The sequence below is a fragment of the Centruroides sculpturatus genome, unplaced genomic scaffold (genome assembly GCF_000671375.1).
Source record: "Centruroides sculpturatus isolate CEXI.00-Female unplaced genomic scaffold, Cexi_2.0 scaffold339, whole genome shotgun sequence".
Taxonomy (NCBI): domain Eukaryota; kingdom Metazoa; phylum Arthropoda; class Arachnida; order Scorpiones; family Buthidae; genus Centruroides; species Centruroides sculpturatus.
In genome coordinates, this window is record NW_019384539.1 from 482,600 (window position 1) to 503,994 (window position 21,395).

General features: G+C 29.2%; 1 protein-coding gene across 1 annotated transcript in view; it reads right to left on the minus strand.

Moving 5' to 3' along the window:
- The window catches only part of LOC111623336 (inositol-trisphosphate 3-kinase B-like), a 104,322-nt gene that overhangs the window by 24,436 nt on the left and 58,491 nt on the right, over nucleotides 1-21,395 (minus strand). The window contains exons 4-6 of the mRNA XM_023365872.1: nucleotides 18,067-18,240; nucleotides 7,354-7,507; nucleotides 3,242-3,339 (exon numbers count right to left, since the gene is read on the minus strand). Of these exons, the coding sequence (XP_023221640.1) occupies nucleotides 3,242-3,339; nucleotides 7,354-7,507; nucleotides 18,067-18,240 (426 nt within the window). The remainder of the gene's footprint in view (nucleotides 1-3,241; nucleotides 3,340-7,353; nucleotides 7,508-18,066; nucleotides 18,241-21,395) is intronic.

A 21,395-nucleotide genomic window follows, 5' to 3' on the forward strand; every position in this document is an offset into this window, starting at 1 on the left:
AGAAGGCCACTATATTGAATACATGCTATATTGTTAGGAAATTCCTGAATACAGACACTGATACACTTATTTAATTTTTTTTTTTTGGTTGCTATGCCTTGACTCTGGTCTGGCATAGTACACAGCCACCAGTGTCAACCAAGTATAACCCTCTAAACCCAAAATAATAATAATAATATAAATAAACTGCAGGTATATCTCCAGCCGAGACAAAAGTACAGTTACGAACTAACAAAATTTTGAACTATCTGAGTTCGAATTAACAAGGATTTCCTGTAATACCTAGTTGATAAAAAAAATGTATTGCATAATTTTTTCATAAAACGCATATTTTTGCATAAAATTTAACACTATTTTGTTGTAGCATTTTATTAACATTTCTTCATTATCCAATTTGGTACTATTTCAGCCCTTTTTTAAAATACAGCACTCCAAAAATACTATGCGTTTTTTTTGTTATATCCCAAAAAAGGAAGTCCTTCACATACACAGAATTTAGCTTGTAAATTCAATTCTTGAATCAAATTTACAAGCTAAATTCGAATCTGAGTAAAAATAAATTCGAGTAAATTCGATTCTTGAATCGAATTTACTCGAATTTATTTTTACTCAGATTCAAGAATCGAGTAAATTCGATTCAAGAATCGAATTTACTCGAAGAATCGAATTTACTCGAATTTACGAGCTAAAACTGTGGGAACCCGATGAAGAGCCCAGAAGGGGTCGAAAACATTTGTTTTTGTACTTGTTAGTCGATCATACCACACCATAAATTGGTTCTGTGTATGTGATTGTTATATAAGTGTGGTGAGTAGTTAATTTTTATAAAGGAAATCCTTTTCTGAAGAGTCCACACTGAAGTAAATATTGTAGTCATTTCAATACTGTAAGCATTGAAACTGACACTAAGCATACAACTACCATTCTCCCTTGTATCACACACAATGGTCACAATCCTTTCGTATCACACTTGAATAACAAAACAGAAGATTGCTGACATTTTTTATATTCACTCTTTACTTTTTTTTATCTTTTTATTTGTATGATAAGAATATATTTTTAATGCATACTTTTCTATAATTTTNGTTGGTTGAAAATCAAGATAAAAATTAATTTTGATGAATTTAAATTGAGTCTTGATTTTATATACACCAGGGGTCGGCAACCTATGACACGTGGGACAATTTTTAGCATCACTTTGATTGAATAGAAATTAGTAAAAATTATTTAAATTATTAATTTTTGAAGACCATTATAACCAGACCAATTTTGATACTATATATAAAAAAACTGGTAGCATCATAGCAGCACCCGGAATAACACTATAAATTTGGTTTGGCACAACACCACTGAAAGGTTGCCGACCTGATATACACCATGCTTATAAAATCCATGCACAACTTGGGCATATACATGATAAATGCACAGAATAAAAACACTTGAAAACTTGATTCTGAAATTTTGCAATTTATTTAGTTTGAGTAAATAAAATAATTTAAATTTCTTTTCAGGCACTACAGACGAATGAAAATGACAACAGTAGAAGAAAAGATTAACTACATGTTGACATAGTGTCATCATGTATGCAAATTTGCCTCTGCTAGTCACTTTCCAATGGTACATGAAGAGATAGGATTCCATCTGAGACTTTCACCAGTCTATGGATAGCAGATAAAGACACTATTGCATCTGTTCATGCTTGTCTCACAACAGCCCATCATGAACAGCTGTTCATGCACCCCAAAAGAATTCAATTAATAAGTGGGTGAAAAAAATGAGTTAAACTGTATCCACAAATGACAAATCTTAATCCAGGAAGACAAATGGAAAAATTAACTTGACAGATGCATTCTGAATGATGAAGTTATATTGAGAGTTAAAAGATAAAATTGTACTGCATTAAAATGTGGAAGATGAAGCTTTTAAATACAATTAACAATATTCTTCTATTATGATGCATTCAAAAATATCAAACTTTAGAATTAAACTAAAGGTTCATTAGTATCTTGTGTACATAAATGCTCTATTTCTTTTTATGATTTTAGATAGCTGCAATAGTTAGTTATATTATTTATTTCTCGTCACACACAAAATATATAACATTAGTAAATAACTCATATCCTTTCAAAAATTTTTAAAAATTACAACAATAATAATAATTTTGATTCTTAAAATAAATTTTTGAATATTGAGAAATACCTATATATTGTAAATATACAGGAAGGTATAAAAGTAGGTATACAGTTGATAATCTGAGAAACACAAGTGTTTGGTGTTCATTATTATTATTTTTATCATCTTTTATTAGTTCATATTCCTTATTTGTGATTTAATTTGTACATAAAAATAAATGTTGTTTTTCTTCTTATTTTCTCCCTGTATGTTTTTTTTTCCCATAACGACAACTTTATACCTACTTTTGCACCCCCCCTGTATATTTTTAACTTAGGCTAAAAATTAAATCATTTATGTTCATAAACTAGTGCGAAATGCCACTAACTAACCCTTAAAATAAATTATAGAATCTAATTATAACTCCTCTCTTAATTAAATTAAATCAAATACAATTAAACTACTGTATTTATTCTAATAAACATCATGCTATCTATTTCCATTTTGCAACTGTATTATTTATACCACACTTATTCAAAAATAATTGTTTCCAAGTTTCACTGCAACTATTATTTTGTAGCATTACTGAGAAAATGCCAACTAATTTATAATGGGTTACACTAATTAGCATTCATTCTAAAATGTAAACTACACTCTAGTACTTTTAATTAAAGAAAGACAAATTTACAGGTTCTAGCCTGTATTCTAGAGTGACTATTAATGAATTCACTCTAATAACTTTTATCATCAATTATCATCATTTAAGAATAATGAGTTTAGATATATTTGAGTTCTGTCCTCTTAAACTGAAATAGTCCTGCTCTCTCCACCTTCTCTATGGTCTTAAATACATTTTGGTAGACTTACAAAAAATTTGGCAGGGGCGACAATGCTAAATAGAATGTGCAGTCTTTGTCTTTCAGTTTAGAATAAGCCTTATATTCCCCAATAGACAGCACTTACTGTTATAAAATGCTTTTTCTATTAAAATAAATACAGTATACACAATTCTTCAATTTTTTTTTACTTATATCACAGATGTTTAGTTTAAAGATTAAAAATATTACTTATATTTAAAATTTTTTTAATGCTTAAATTAAATTTAAATTATTCTGTAGAAAACACTTACAATTATATTTGAAAAACCTTCAACAAATTTCCTCAATTCCTTTAACACTTGTTCGCTACTTTTGGTTGTTTTAAAATCTCTGCGAGATACACCTTCACNCAGTTGTTGTTGGAATAGAAGACTCCAACTTTCATAAATTAGCACACAAAAAAAATCCTCAAGCAGCTTTATACCTACAATCAATTTGTAATTTGTATTAATAGTGATATCACAGAATACAATTACTATATTTCCTGAATTCTAAGACTCTAAAAAGTGTCTTAAAATTCAGGAAATATAAAACTCATTTTTATATGCTCTGAAGTAGAGATGAATTTACATTCACAGTCCAAAACAACGATCATATATCATTGCAAACAGACCAAGTGACATGTTATGCATCAATAATAGATGTTTTTCGGCTAAACTGTTCAATGATCATATACAGAAGATTCAAATAAACTTTCATAACAACAAACATTTAATTTAAACTCCTTTTAACATTTAAAATGCCTTTAAGATTATACACACATTATGACGCAGTATTAGAATAAATAGTTATTGTATATGCAGAAGAGTATGGTAATAAAACTGCCAAAGGTTATCTGTTCATCACATTTTTAGTATTTGTTGTTAACAAAATTCACTCAAATTCAAAAATTTCTCTCTCTGAAATTAGACTTGAAGACTTTTTAAAGTCATGGACTTTTTAAAGTCTAAGAGTTGAGAAAATATAAAAACATTTATAAGAATTTGAAAAATTCTTGCAAATGTTTTTATATTTATATTTTTCAAATTCTTGCAAATGTAAATTTGTAATATTAAAATGTAGCATGACAAACACAAAGCTATAATAATTTATTTTAAAAATAGTTTATAAAAGAAAGATTTAAGCTTACTCTGTATTATTGCATATTCATCATCATTTTACTTTTGATTACTTCAGAATTTAATTCTCTTTAGTAAATTTAATTTTTCCCCACAGGAAACAGTAGATTTTAAAATACTTAACCATAATAAATTTGTTACATTAATTTTGTTAATTAATTTGAAATGTCAAAAAAATTATTATTTTTATTAATTGAATGTTAGACCTTAGCAACAAAATATTTTAAATCATTGGTTGAAAACATAATATATATGTTACCGTGAAAGACTGAAATTAGAGAATGTCGACACATACAAAATACGTCAGTGAAAGACTGATTATTTGGTTATATTGTTATACATTCGAACAATCAGCGGTGTATGTTGACAAGCACAGATAAGCTTTGGTGGAGGTCAAAACGACACCCGAGAAGCCGATGTCGATAGAAAGGTGACAGTCAGTTGCCAAATCCTTTGCTCTGCTGCAATTGAAATCACATGGTATCTATTTGTTATATTCTGGAACACTGCTGTTTGTCAGTCTTATACAAGGTTTGCTGGTTTTCTTAAATTTTATTTTTTTATCCGATACCCTAATTTATATTGAATGGATACTGCAGTGAACCAAGAATTTTTTTTTTTGATAAGTTACATGCATTAATTGCAAGTAAACGAGATAATTGTTTTTATCTTTCTCAAGAAAAGTACTCTAAAATACTTTCTGAAGTGATTTCTGCTAAAACTAAGTGCAGCACACCTTTGGATTACAGACAATTAAAACGTTTTGGCGTTTTAAAAATTAATGATGAAGAGAAATTAATTGTACCATTAAAATCAGGAGAAATGAATATACAGTATTATGTTATCAATGATAAATTGTTCAGTATACTATTTCAAACTCACAGCAGAACAGGCCATGAAGGAAGAACACATATGCTTAAAGAATTGCAACTTAAATACAAAAATATTACATATGAAGTTATAATGTTGTATTTAAATTTATGTAAACAATGTCAAATGAAACATAGTGCACCTAAAAAAGGTATTGTTGTGAAACCAATGGTCAGTTCGGAGTTAAACTCAAGACGTCAAGTCGATCTGATAGACCTATAGTCACACAAGGATGGCAAATATAAGTTCATAATGGTGTATCAAGATCATTTAACGAAATTTATTCAGTTACTACCTTTGAAAACTAAGACAACTGAAGTAGTAGCATATCACCTTCTTCAAATATTTTTAACATTCAGACAACAGTAGGGAATTCTGTAATCAAGTCATATCCAAACTATGCGCTATGTGGAAAGATGTTAAGATAGTTCATGGAAAGCCTCATAACAGTCAAACACAAGGCTCAGTTGAAAGGGCCAATAGGATATACAGAATATGTTAACTGCATGGATGAATAATAACGATACAAATAAATGGTCAGATAGTTTGCCCTTTGTACAATTTGCCAAGAATACTACATATCACGAAGGAATATGCCAAAGTCCTTATGAAGCAATGTTTGGCATTAAACCAAAAAGAGGCATAGCATCTTCATCTTTGCCTGGCAAACAAATCACAAATATTGAATAGAAGAACAGCTCAAAGAAACTGTTAATACTTTTGAAGGAAATTTGAGCAGTGGCCATAACAAATACCATATTCCAAAGGAAAATATTGAAGAGGAGCTGCAACCCATCACGTCTTCATGTCAAGCCCTGACTGAACAACACAAATTTTTTTTATAAAAAGAGTGGCCGCGAAAGAGAATATTCTATTGCAAGCAACGAAAATGTTACAAACCTCAAAAAGAGAATTTCCTCCTGCTCAAATTAGTGATATTGTACAAATACAAGTTCTTGACGTCGACCGTGACTGTACAGATGTCCAAAGTTTGTTGACAGTTGTTGTTGGAATAGAAGACTCCAACTTTCATAAATTAGCACACAAAAAAAATCCTCAAGCAGCTTTATACCTACAATCAATTTGTAATTTGTAAAGAAAAGTTACTTTCCATAGATGAGATTTCTTCTCAAGAAATATTGCTGAGAGAAGCAGCTGCAGATAATTCGAAAAGTGGAGGGCAAGGCTATACATGCTCTCATTGCAAAAAGAAGTGTTCCATGAATAAATGCAGTTGTAAAAGCAAGGGACTCTTGTGCAATTCAAAGTGTCATAACAGTTTAAGTTGTTGCAATAAATAAGATTGTATAACATTAATTTAATCACATAATATATGTGTAAGTTTACTATTGTGTATTATTTTTCTTTTCTGATTAAGAATGTACTGTTCATTTTAGGTTCAACAGTTTATTTACATATGCTGTTACTTAAGCTTTCTCCTATTTTGACATATTAAAAAGTTGCATTTTTGTCTTAAATTAATGTAATAAAAATATTTTTATTCAACATTCACCATCAGTGCATGCTGAATGTCAACATTTGCTGTGTAAGTGAGAAATAATGATATTTAGCAAATATTTCATACATACACGAAACAACTGTGTGAATGCTGACATTCACCAGAGAATCTCAACATTTGCCAGTTATTAGAGAGGTTGATGGTGTTTGAAATGTCGAGCGTGATTCCACCGACTATCCAAACACCATTGTCAAACTTTTAGGCTTACGGGAAAGCGGCGCCGAACGTCACACGTACACGTTTTCACGTTTAAAACGTGCGCCTCAACCTCTCTATTGGTCTTTCATAGTAACATATATATATAAAAACAGTAAAATATGATATTTTCTAAATCCAAACTTAATATTAAATGTTAAAATTGTAGACATGATATTAAAGAATTATCATCACAGATACAAAAATAGTATAAAGATGACAAGGGGAAAAAACTGATAACAAATCAAAAAATTTTGAATTTTAACATACAAACTTTTGATTTAGATTAAAGTTTCTGACCTCATTTGAATCAACACAAGTCCAAATCTACTCTGATCCTAATTGTATATTAACATATTACAAGTCAATTCATTAATACAGTAAACAGCAGTCAGTTTTTAAAAAATTGACTGTTGTTTACTGTATTAATGTTTTATTTTTTAAACATAAATTATTTTTATTTAGAAAAAATACTTAAAGATAATTTCATTTTTCATTTCTAATTTAATTTTTAATTTATTGACTCAAACATTTCAAAACTTATTGAATACAAACCCATTTTTAATTATTATTCTGTAATATTTTGTTATTGTTAACTACAGATAACTATTTTTAAAGTTTTGTCTTCAATTCTATAAAAACAATAGATACATAATCATATTTACCTTAATGCCTTCAATACGAAATCCAAGTGTAGCAGTGGAACTTATGGTTTCTCGCCATATCATATAGCGAGGTTTTGTAACAGCTTTTTGCAAATGTTCTTCCTCAGTTGGTTCATTGGGATCAACATGAATCATTTTTTCATACATATCCTGTAAATCAACTGCATTTAACTTTTTTATTTAAAATTAATTCTTTCATAAATAATCTATTCCTGAGATCTATATATTATTAATACTAACTCTTTCTTAACAAAAATTTAAAAAAAGGAACATTTTAAATTAATGCCAATTCATATTTCAAGATTTGCTATAACATGTTATAGCAAATCTTGAAATATGAAATTAAATATATCATAGTATATGTAATGTACTATAATAACATTAACACAAACATAACACATACACATTACATTTGTATTAATGTATGCTGGTATTGTACTGTATGTATGTAAGCTGATGAGGGGTCTTTGTATTTGAAATGCATGCATTCTTACTAAAATTTGATTGGAGGTTATTAAAGGCTAATTTTTTTGTAAAATCTAGTCTGTCTATTCCAGTCAGCCTTGATGTGATAAGCCCTCCAATTTATTACAACCCTATTTATTAGGATAAATAATTCAATCTAAATGAACAGGATTGTTGATCTTGGCAATCCCCATAAAATATAATGTATTTTTCTCTAGAAATAGCTAAAAAAAAACTCATGCCAAAATTGTATATCTTCTTGATAACAAGCACTGAGTCAGTGTTAACACAATTTTCTTATCTCGCAAGTACTTTCGATGAGTATAATATCGTCATCCTCAGGCAAAAAAGAACAAATCAGAAAAAATAAAACGTGCAGAGTGTTCCAAGCAGAAAACAGAAAATTTTCTTCACAATTTTTAAATTATAACGTTCGGTAAATTCTGTTGGTAACATACAACAAGTTTTTCTGGGTGTTCAAAAGTTCTTAAATCCATACGACTGGCAGCGCATGCGTTGAGAAGCAATCGTGCTAATTGTACAACTCTTGGCACGTTTTGTTGTTTAAATGCTGGAATAAAGTAACCCATATTTTTGGGCAAGTTGAGGGGAAAATTTTCCATTTTCTACTTGGAACACTCTGCACATTCTATTTCTTCTAATTTGTTCTTTTTCACCTGAGGACGACGATATTATACATGTCGAAAGTACTTGCGAGATAGGAAAATTGTGTTAACACTGAACTCAGTGCTTGTTATCAAAAAGGTATTTTCCCACCTTAAGTCAAACTAGTCAAACTCAGCAAATGCTGACTGATCTATTCAGTTCTGTAAATCCTTTTGACACATTGCCTTGTAAAACAACTTTAATACAGCTGGATAAGCAATCCAATGACAGTCCTTTTCAAATAAAACAGGCTAAATCAGTGGCCTGTTTATCCAACTGTGTTAAAACCACTTTATTACACAACTTGCCTTTTGTTTGTGAGCAAGTTGCTAGTTTAGTAGAAAACTATCAGATCTAGTGAGAATATTAAAATTTAGCAGAAACTCTGGTGGAAAACAATTTTTTGTAGGACAAGTTAGCGAGTAGTTAAACACTTAGTGGAATTTTTATAGGTTAAAAATATTAAAAGTCTCAATAATTCCACAAGTAGTTTTATCACAAAGATAAAAAGATAAGACAATAGACAAAGATTGGACAGCATAAAATCTGGAAAAAAATCACCATTACATCTGCATTATTCTCCTAGTTTTCAGTTTTTCACCTAATTACCAATACCCACAAGAAGTAAATGCAAAAGAAATAGACATGAGGAGGAATGATTTTATTGGAAAATATTTATTCATATAAAACAGTTTATGATACATTAACATTGCTAATGTATTTATTCTCCTCTGTCAAACCATGAAGAGAAAAAACTCTCAAAATGATAGCAAAAACAACATATAGACAAAAGTATTGTAAAAACAAACTTCTTGAATTATTAAAAGGTAACAAATTAATAAAAGATAAGTTTCAAAAAACTACAACTGTTACAAAAACTAGCTTTATAAAAGTTGAAACTTGTTAGTGAAAGAGTTGAAAACAAGCAGTACAAGTTTTCTTAAATTATCTATAAATACTGGCCTGAATAATAATTCCTGTGACTCATTTTTACTGTAGATGTTTAGTTTCATTAATGCTGTACATTAAACATTTAATGTGATGTAACTTTTAACTTATTGTATATAAATAAAACTTTTTCTATTTTTCATATACTTCTATATATATATTTTTCCCTTTCAAATTCAAAATGCAGAAATTTTCCTATATACTGTATATGATCAAATTTGAAAAATGAGAATTATATAACAAATTTATATGTTCAAAAAGAAAAACTTATCTCAAGACAACGTCAATATCAATAATCTTCATACATATTAATATGTGCACAATGTAGCATATGATTTATACTTTAGAACAATTTTGATGTAAAATTTATTTATTTTCCTTTTCATTATTAAAGCATAAAAATTGAATTAATTCTTTTTATACCACCAGTTTTATTCAAATTATAGCTACAGGTATTTTAATAACCACAGAGAGAATATATAATTTATGTCTTTTGTACATATTTGTTTGATATCTGTTGCCATGTTTCCTTGATTCTAATGTGCCATTGAAGCCAATGCACATCTAATTTTCAAGATGTCAAGACCACAAAAAAGTTTATGAATGTAATGAATACTCTATACTGAAAACACAACTGCAAAAAGTTAATGCATTTAGACAGTAATTAACACATTTTTTGAAAGAATTTTATTTTCATGTTTACAGTGATTCAATACATTTTCAAATATATTCATTTATGACTATCATCAGGTACAGAGGATCTGTGAACAAATTCTAAATCATTCTAAATTACCATACAATCAATGTTTTAACACTGAGATCTCACATTGTATAAACATGAAATTTACCAGATATCAATACATAGTATCACACTGAAATATCCATATACATGTTCTTCATGATTGTCATTTTAAACACAATTTTATAGGTGGTTTGTCTACTGGACATCATTCACTTGCTTTGCTGTAATTCAAAAGATCACCAAAACTCAAGTAATGGGAGGAATGGGTACCATGTAAATACTAATGTTGTAATATATGTGAATTGCTAAGCAAAGTGAAGAGCAACCAATGCTTCATTAAGTCAACTTTGTGTCTAATTCTAATGTGAATCTGAATTTTTGAAATCAGAAAAATCCAAAAAAGGTACACATTAGAATTAAAAAAACACTGTACTAATTTATGAAAGTTTAATTTTTACATCAAATTATACTTGAAATACAACTGGTAAATTTTATAACAAGTGTTATTTTCTATACTGGTAATAAGAAAATAATTAAAAATACATCTACTGTGTGTCACCTACCAGTGGCAAAGTGGATAAAACCACAAAACACTGGTAGTTGTTACAGGTTCATGCCTCACCAGTGGGCTGGTCACACAGTTTTCTGTGTTCTCTCTATATATCTAACACCTAAATAGGAGTCAGTGTACCACAAAGTTCTTCTAGGAGGTACCCACTGACAGATTGTCCACATGTTGCATTGCTTTATTTCATCCTAATGTATGTTGTATATTTTACATGTTTCATCTCCTATTAAAGTTTGTTTGTTAAATAAATATGGTATCTACCTATTTATAGTTTATTGTATTTATTAATTTTATCAGATAGTAGTCATGGTAATTATTTTAAGATGGTTATTAATTGAATTTCAAATTTTTACAGTAATTACATAATAAAAATAAAAATGTATAAAACTTTCATGAGAAGTCTTCAGTTAAATCAAATATTTTCAATTGTTCTAATTGTCAGAAAATACAAACTAATTTCAAAACTAATGTATATACAGTAGAGCGTCAATTTTCCGAATCAATTGGGGACTGGGGATGTCTGGATAACTGATATTTCAGATAACTGATTTACGTACGAAAAAATAGTTTAACATATCCGATTTCAAAATTTTTCTCCGTTGCGTGTCGCTTCGTGTTGAATTTTCGTCGATGTTAAGCCTAACAAAGACTATTGTATCATTAAAAATTATTTTTTTATTTTGTACAAACAAAATAAATATATTGAAAAATATAAAAATAATAAAAAACTATACTTTAGATGTTAATTTAGTATCAAAAACGTAAAATATTTGAGTAGCCCAAGACATAGCCAAAGATTGAAGCGCCACAGCACTGGCGAAAATTTAAATTTGCCAACTGGAATTGTTTCGGATGATTGACTTTCGGTAAATCGACGCTCTACTGTATATTTTTTTTATGATGCCTATGTATTCCAAATACTTCAAGTATTTATGAAAATTTTTCAATTATTTCTACACTAAAAGAATTTAGTATTTGAATTTTTGAGTGCACTACTTCTGATATATTTACATTTCAAAAAAAATTTGTGTTTAAAATGCTTTTCTCAGTATTTTGTTCAGTTCAGTTTACAAAATAAAAATTTTTGTTTGTGACTCTTAAAAAGAAATCATGGAGTACCTTCACTTTACAATGAATTGTATTATCTAATTATTTTCATAAAATTTGATTTTTGTTCAGTGCCTATCACTTTAATATAAGACTATGGTTTTCCAAAGCTTTTTTTCATTGTAACTTTGAAGTTATATGAAAAAATTTATTTCATTAGGAATCTAATATTAAGCAGAAAATAGATAATCTAATCAACAATCTTTTGCATCCTTTTATCATCATTAATTCTTTTATCAGAAATTTTTATTTTATATAATAAAACAATAAACTAATTTGTTGAAAAATAACAATTTTATGGTCTAAGATCCAAGAAAGATGTTATATGAAGAAACCATAAAATCAAACTTAATCCAATTTCTGAAACTTCATGGGGGATATCCCCTTTACTGGCTATGACATAAGGTTTGTTTTAAAAGTGGAAGGAATCTGCCGGAAAAAGAATGATTTTTACAATTCCCTAAAAGAAGCAAAAATCTCCACTCTCTGTATGTATCTGTCAAAACAAAATCATGGGATTTGTTTCTTACAATATTATTAATGATTCCTCCAATCATCTTGAAAAGGGGTTACAAGATGTGCCCACTAGAAATATTTTACCATAAACTTCAATGGAACTAATTTGGTAACTATTACTACATTATGTGGCATACAAAGCTCTTCATTTGTACCAATCTTGAATGGATAGAAGTGTGAAAAACACCATGTACAACCAAACTAAATCTAGTTGGTTTGATGAAGTCTGCTTTGATAATTAGACCAGCAACACTATCAGTTATCATTTTTAAAGAAAACAAAATATGGAAAAAGAATCCTCATTGGGGATAACTTAATATCTTGCATGTTAGAAGAATCAATTCAATTGTAAAGAAACAACTCATTTATATTTCTTCCTAGAAACTCCATGCATATGACCCAATCCGATGATGTAGTCCTTTTCAAGATCATTGAAAGCAGCTGGATAAAAATAATTTGCAAATGGAAAAAAATTTCTAACTGGAGAAAATAAGGCAACAGTAACAGAGGGTATTTCCTCAACTTTTGGCTAAACTCAGCCAAAAATTATTTCAATAAATTCAGTAGAAAACATCATGGAATCAATATGGAATCTTGGAAATGCTGAATATTTTCTTCAGACCATCAGTAGATGCTGTAAATATTACCTCCAAAACAATCAACAAAAACAAAAACATTTCAAAGGAAAAGCCAAAAACCATAAATACTTTTTCTGAATTAAAGGAAATGAAGTTTGGAAACAATGAAGGAACAACAAACAGGCATGCCATGCAGTGAAAAAAAAAATTGAAATGGCAGTAGAAAAGTGTTTATATAAAGTTTAGACAATCATCATCAATATTCAGAGTATGACAAAAATTCTGCCAATACCAATCCTAATTCCACATCATGTTTTGAGTAATTTGAATAATGAAGTTTTAAGTGACGATGACAATTACAAACCTGGGACATAATAAATTACCAGTGAAAATAATCCAGTAATGAGCCATCTTATCACCATTTCTCAAACAAATACCAAAATTGGTGATTAACTGTAGGTTGATTTATGTTAAAAATCTGAAAGGAGGAACCAAAGAAAGCTGTTTGGGTTTTATATCAGATAAGTCAAATAACTGAACAGAAGTGCAGTTTTGTAACCTGCAAGTTTTTTGTGGAAAATCAAGTTAATACACAAAGTCAATCTTTTCACAGTTCATAAATGTAACTAATAAATACAAAGTTTCATTGAAACAAGTGAAAAGAAGAATTCAGAAATTGAAAAGATATGGAATATCCAGAAATAATTTTTCTGATTAGTTGATTGGAGAAAGAGTGTAAGGAATTGAGACAATAGCTTAATTAGATGGGTCTAACCCAGGGTCGGCAACCTGCGGCTCGCGAGCCACATGCGGCTCTTTGGATGTGAAGTTGCGGCTCTTTAGTTCCATACGCAAATATTATTTATTTTATCAAAAAAAAAAAACATTTAAAAATCGTTCTGAATCAATTAACGAGGATTAGGCACTGATTCTATCTCTCAGCCACCTGTACTCGCTTTTAACCGCACCCTTCCCCCGTGACACGCGTCATCACTGTCGTCAGCCTGTCGGAAGCTCTCAAATGACGCTGTCGTCGGATGTTTCTATTATCTAATTTGATGTGAAAAACACTACTTATATATGAATAAATAGATATTTTTTCTTATGAATAAATAGATTAGTTTTTTTTATCAAAAAACTTTCTTTATGCGCATAGTATTTATTGTTGGCAAGAAAAAATTTTGTGGCTCTTTAAAAACTTTGAAATTTTGTAAATTGTAATTTTGGCTCTTCCGACTCAAAAGGTTGCCGACCCCTGGTCTAACCTAATGGCTGCTTAAAAATGTTCAGATCTAAGTTTAAACTTTAAGATATAGATAGCAGAAATTTATTTTTTGTACTTTTTTCTTAAATTAAAAATCCCTGTTTTACTTAAAACCATGGGGTTGTAGTTATAAAAGTAAAAAAAATGTGTATCTGTTTTTCTTAATTACGAAAATAGTTTTCTAAAATGCATTTCATAATATATTTTACTGTATGTAGTAGAGAATCCAGAAGAATCTAAAGGAGAGAACTCAAAAATTAAAAATATTTGAATAATAATTACTACTACTTTTCATTAACATGTGCACAATTGTATTGCAGACGATCCAATAAACCATACTGAAGCTTCAGCAAATATATTAAGATCATTTATTACTTTTTTTTTTATGTATGTGTGTGTGTCAACAGAGAGGGCTTAAGCCTCTGCAGTTCTCCCTTTGTATCCACTATAGGATATAAGTTTGTTTATTTCCATTTCTAGAAAAATATATAGAAAAAAGAATAAGCACTGTATTATAATTATATTTTCCTGATTCCTAACTATTGTTTCAACTATATAATATATCTATGACAAATAAAACAATATTATTTTTTTATCACATGGCAAAGAACATAACTGACATCATTAAGTAAATTGTTCAAATAATCAGCTAACATCATGAAGGACATTTAGAAAAATACAAAAAGTTTTAACTAGTCATGCTGACCTTGGAAGATTCAGATCAACTTTATATTCAAATCATAGGCTACAGTAGTTGTAAATTATATAAAATTACATATAATGAAATATTAAAACCATGTACATTTATATATAAACTATATAAATGTATGCATTTTACAGTATATATATAAAAATGCACTCATAATGATAGAAATATTAAAATTCATAATCAAAAACCACAACTTCTTTCTAAAGATATTTCTAATTATTATTATATTACATTTAAATGCTCTGTGGACAATTTTCCTTTCACTGAATGTTCTGGCATCTAAATATTTTATATTTTCAGATAAATTTCAAATGTAATAGCAAACTTTATACTGAAATTTACCTAGACTACAAAAAAAAAATGTTTTTAGGATGCAAATTCTGTATAATATCTATTTATACAGAATTTCATTAACTTAAAAAAAATATGTCAATCAGATTATGAAGACAGTATTAAAATTTAATTTATTGTAAAAACAAAACTGTTTTGAATGTATTTACTATGTTATACAAGGAATACCTGTATGTACATATTTCATTCAATCTTCTGAAATTAAATATTAGTTTAAGGCATGCAAAAATATTTTTATTTGTTTACAGCATTAAAAATTTTGATATATTTTCTTTTATTAGTTACATTTGTAAACATAATGCAAAGAAAATTTATTATCTGCTTGTTTATTACTGCACTTTTCTACACACAATTTTTTTATTCTGCTTCTTAAAAACAGAATAGAAAAAATTGTGTGTAGAAAAATGCAGTAATTTATTTATTATAAAAAAGAATTATTAGAAACATAAAATATCTTATCAAAAATCAGATTGCATCTTACATACTATACTTTAAATATATTTTTTAAATTTAAAATTTTTATTTTAACATGTTTTAAAATAAATTAGTATACTTTTTTATGACTTCCTATTCTGCTAATAGATTCTACAATGAAACATTCACTAAAACATTCTTAGAGACTCGCAATAAAATAAAAAATAGTGGTCATTACAACTGAAGTGAGTTGTAGTCCTGGGCCACTTTCACATGATCTGGGTGTTTGCCCATCTGTGTAAAACTTCAGCATTGATTATCATCTAGATAAATAGCAGTGCATTGCATGAGATACAAGACTTCACACTATACAGATGTGAAATTTCAGTCAGATGACAGATCTGCCCAGATTTTTCTGCTTATGAGTTTATGGGCCTGGTATAGATGTCTGCCCATGTCAATTTAGTGGGGCACTGGACCAAATGTGTGTATTCACATGATCTGGATAATTAGTCATCTTAGTATCTTTGATTAGCTTCTATGCAAGTTCCATATCACTATTTTGTCAGTTCTATCAGGGAACTACACCAGGAAAACAGGATGGCAATTTTCCCATGCAAGTCATCCATTGCAATGGACTGAAAGAATACTCACTATCAACCAGTAGAAAGAATTTTGGTATGAAGAGACACCTAGACAATATCTGGATGAAACCTGGATGTTGTCTAAAAATATCACATGGGAATTGCCCATCCATGTATTTACCCATCTAGACAAACACCTGACTCATAAGAAAGCAGTCTTCTGCTACCAAAGCCATTCCATTTATTTCAACATCTTTTAAAATAAAACATTCATACTTACTTTTCTGAGTTTAGATTTCTCCTTGGCCTTAGCTAATTCATCTTCTAAATAAGTACGTATTCCAACTTTTACATCCATGACACATGGATTTTGATAACCTGCCAAAAGATCTTGAAGTTCTAGATATACTGAATTTAATATTAAAGAATATATATTTTTAAGAAATAACTGAAATTAATCTACAAAAATATAAATTCATTTTTAATTTTAAATAAAATCACTTATACAGATTAAAGTGATTAATTTTGATACAGCTTTCTGTAATTGAAAAATGAATAAACACAAATTCTTATATGACAATAAATACAATATATTCAATATATTAATATTGTTATAGAGCTTGCAAAGTTAAACATTGTGTTTCTTCTTAAAATTTTTATCTGAAAACCTATTATGACTCTGCTGCTAATGGGGAAAGTAAGACGTACAGGGGCATAACACTAAAAACTTGAGAAACATTGTGACAAAAAATTGCAGCCCAGCATTGTGATAATATCACAATAAATAATCACTCGTTAGAGTTAAGAAGTACCATTCAGAAAAAAACCCGAGCTGTTAGATGTGGAAAATTAAATAATTATAGACCTTTTACAGGATAACACTTTTGATTCCAGGCAGGCAAGTGCTGTGTGCTACGTGTTGCAGCAATGATATAGCACATTTATTTTGCACTATATCATTGTCACAGTAATTATGTGAATATAATATATATTTTTTTAAATTAATAAAAACTAGAAAGTTTGAAAATTTTAAAATTTTTATTTTAACATGTTTTAAAATAAATTAGTATACTTTTTTATGACTTCCTATTCTGCTAATAGATTCTACAATGAAACATTCACTAAAACATTCTTAGAGACTCGCAATAAAATAAAAAATAGTGGTCATTACAACTGAAGTGAGTTGTAGTCCTGGGCCACTTTCACATGATCTGGGTGTTTGCCCATCTGAGTAAAACTTCAGCATTGATTATCATCTAGATAAATAGCAGTGCATTGCATGAGATACAAGACTTCACACTATACAGATGTGAAATTTCAGTCAGATGACAGATCTGCCCAGATTTTTCTGCTTATGAGTTTATGGGCCTGGTATAGATGTCTGCCCATGTCAATTTAGTGGGGCACTGGACCAAATGTGTGTATTCACATGATCTGGATAATTAGTCATCTTAGTATCTTTGATTAGCTTCTATGCAAGTTCCATATCACTATTTTGTCAGTTCTATCAGGGAACTACACCAGGAAAACAGGATGGCAATTTTCCCATGCAAGTCATCCATTGCAATGGACTGAAAGAATACTCACTATCAACCAGTAGAAAGAATTTTGGTATGAAGAGACACCTAGACAATATCTGGATGAAACCTGGATGTTGTCTAAAAATATCACATGGGAATTGCCCATCCATGTATTTACCCATCTAGACAAACACCTGACTCATAAGAAAGCAGTCTTCTGCTACCAAAGCCATTCCATTTATTTCAACATCTTTTAAAATAAAACATTCATACTTACTTTTCTGAGTTTAGATTTCTCCTTGGCCTTAGCTAATTCATCTTCTAAATAAGTACGTATTCCAACTTTTACATCCATGACACATGGATTTTGATAACCTGCCAAAAGATCTTGAAGTTCTAGATATACTGAATTTAATATTAAAGAATATATATTTTTAAGAAATAACTGAAATTAATCTACAAAAATATAAATTCATTTTTAATTTTAAATAAAATCACTTATACAGATTAAAGTGATTAATTTTGATACAGCTTTCTGTAATTGAAAAATGAATAAACACAAATTCTTATATGACAATAAATACAATATATTCAATATATTAATATTGTTATAGAGCTTGCAAAGTTAAACATTGTGTTTCTTCTTAAAATTTTTATCTGAAAACCTATTATGACTCTGCTGCTAATGGGGAAAGTAAGACGTACAGGGGCATAACACTAAAAACTTGAGAAACATTGTGACAAAAAATTGCAGCCCAGCATTGTGATAATATCACAATAAATAATCACTCGTTAGAGTTAAGAAGTACCATTCAGAAAAAAACCCGAGCTGTTAGATGTGGAAAATTAAATAATTATAGACCTTTTACAGGATAACACTTTTGATTCCAGGCAGGCAAGTGCTGTGCGCTACGTGTTGCAGCAATGATATAGCACATTTATTTTGCACTATATCATTGTCACAGTAATTATGTGAATATAATATATATTTTTTTAAATTATATACATTTTAAGAATTATACTTAGTTTATTATTTTCTTAAATTTGTTACCAATAGATGCACTACATATAAACCCAGCAAATTGAATGTAGACAGAAATTAATTGATATATAAAAATCCAATTAATATTTTGGAATGATATTTATGACATTATCTAAGTTAGAAGTATGTTAGTGTAAATGCAAAATTTCATAGCAATTGATCAAATGGCCAGGTGTGTGTGTAACAAACAAAACAAAATTTATATATATAGATCATGTTTCATGTTTTTAATAATTAGGCTTAGATGAATTTCTAGATGTAAAAACGTAATATATAAATAATTATGCCTTAAAACAGGGGAGCTTCAAAAAATTGATGATGTTGGCATGAATCTACAGTAAGTGAATTTGTCTAGAGAAAGAATGCCACCAATTCATCCATCTCCTATGGATAATTATATAGTTATTACTTATAATGGCTACTGTACAGAAAAATCAAGACCTCTCTTGCACTCTGTTGAAAAGAGGGAGGCATCTGACTAGTAGTAGTAATGCAGTTAAGACGTCCAAACTGGTCAATGTGGAAACAATGTCCTGTAAGCAAACTGACATCCCTGGGTATTGAGAGGCAAGAAAATGTAAAAGAAGAGAAGAAAACTAATTTTGAGTCTACACTAGTGAAATGTCTTGAGTTGATGGAGAGAGATGAGAATTTGACCACTGCCAATTTCATGACAAAACTGATTCAAGTATCACATAGCTCTATAACTGAACAAATTTTGGAGGTTAAAACAGAAATACAGTAGAGCAGGGATGGCCAACACGTAGACCACAGTCAACCACAAAGGTTTTGAAAGTAGCCTACAAAGCTAAGTTGAGCAATTTGCTTTCACTTAAATTAATGTTTAAAAATCTTAATTCGATGATTTATTCTTACAATAATAGACTGTCTGTGCAATGTACCCATACTGTTTGTATTTATACCGATGAACAATGCAAATGAATGTTAATGCATGTGCATATAAAAATCCTAAAAATGTTTGCCCATATTCATAGTTGTCTGCAGACTATATTTTACCAAAAAAGTAGCTCCTGAGGGATAAAAGTTTGGCCACACCTGCAGTAGATCATTGATTATCCAAATCAATTGGAGACGGGTTGTTCGGAAAATCGATTTTTTGGATAACCGATTATGTAAGAAAAAATATATTAACCTATCCCATGTTGAAATTCATTCAAATCCTGGCACATCCTTAAGTATCCTCTCATGATTGCACTAGTGCTGCCAGCTAAAGCACACACACCAACAAAAATATTGGAATAGCCTAAGACATTGCCAAATATTACAGCATTATAGCACTAGTGGAAATTTAAATTTGCCGACTGGAAAGCTTTTGGTTAATTGACATTTCAGTTGATCGCTATTCGGATAATCGATGCTATACTGTAAGTTTGATTCATGAAGATATTAAAGATTTTAAGACCAATATTAATTTTAAAACACAAGATTGGTTTGTTGGAATAGAAGGTCAATAAATTAGAAACAGCTTTACTGGATTTAGATAGGAAAATGGAAGTACACCAATACATGGCAAATAATGTTTTAAATATAACTAGTAACTTAATCAGATGTTATTTGACTATCTGATGACAGATAGCATGAATATTAAGGAAAGTCTGTTAAAGTTCTTTAGGGAGACCCTGAAATTGGCAGAGCTTAAAGAGGAAGAAATACTTAGATCTTATAAGAAAATAAGAATCCACTATCATAAAAAGTGAGTTAAGTACTATTTAAAAAAAACTGGATTCTTTCTTTCTGTCACCGTATGCCAAAATTGGCCACTAAGGGTGCCCCTAGATATTTAAATTAACAATAAATTCAGTATATTATTATTTGATGTGGTTTTTTGCATTTTTGGCTGCGTTTTAGTAGGGTATGCCACAAGAAATTCAGTATATTATTATTTTTATATGTAATAGGAATTTATTATTTATATCACAAAATGACACCATTGTTGCTAGAATGCCCACTTGAGAGCGTCCCGGACTACTAGAATAGAAGGATTAGAAGTACGAAATAATCGAATAATCTTAATCTTTCTTGTTTTTTGCCCAGGCAATACCGGGCTCATTTTCTGGTTTATATAAAAGCAAAAAAAGAAAGGTATGCAAGCTTTATTAAGAAACTATTATATAATTTATAGGAATAAAAAGTTTACATAGTTTTACAACAGACTATTTGGTTGACACTAGGTCTATTTTAGATGTAGTAATCAACTGATTAATTTATTTAGAGCTGTAAATGATAACGTTAACCAATATCATAGTGACAATTTTGAGATATTGAGATTTAATGAAACTGAGATTGAACTTATTAACTAAAATACTCAATGTGCAAGGAGCAAGTATTTTTCTATTTTAAAAACTATTAATTTTGTATGATATTCTAGGATTAGAAGAAACTTGGATTACTAAATTAACTGAAAAAGAGACAGAGCTCCAGCAAAAATCATACATTTATATTTTGTTCCAGCAATAAAAAATCAGGAGTTGGTAGACTGAAGGGATGAATGATGTTATTAAGTAATAACTAAATCTTTAGAAACATGGTATAACTCCAATAAG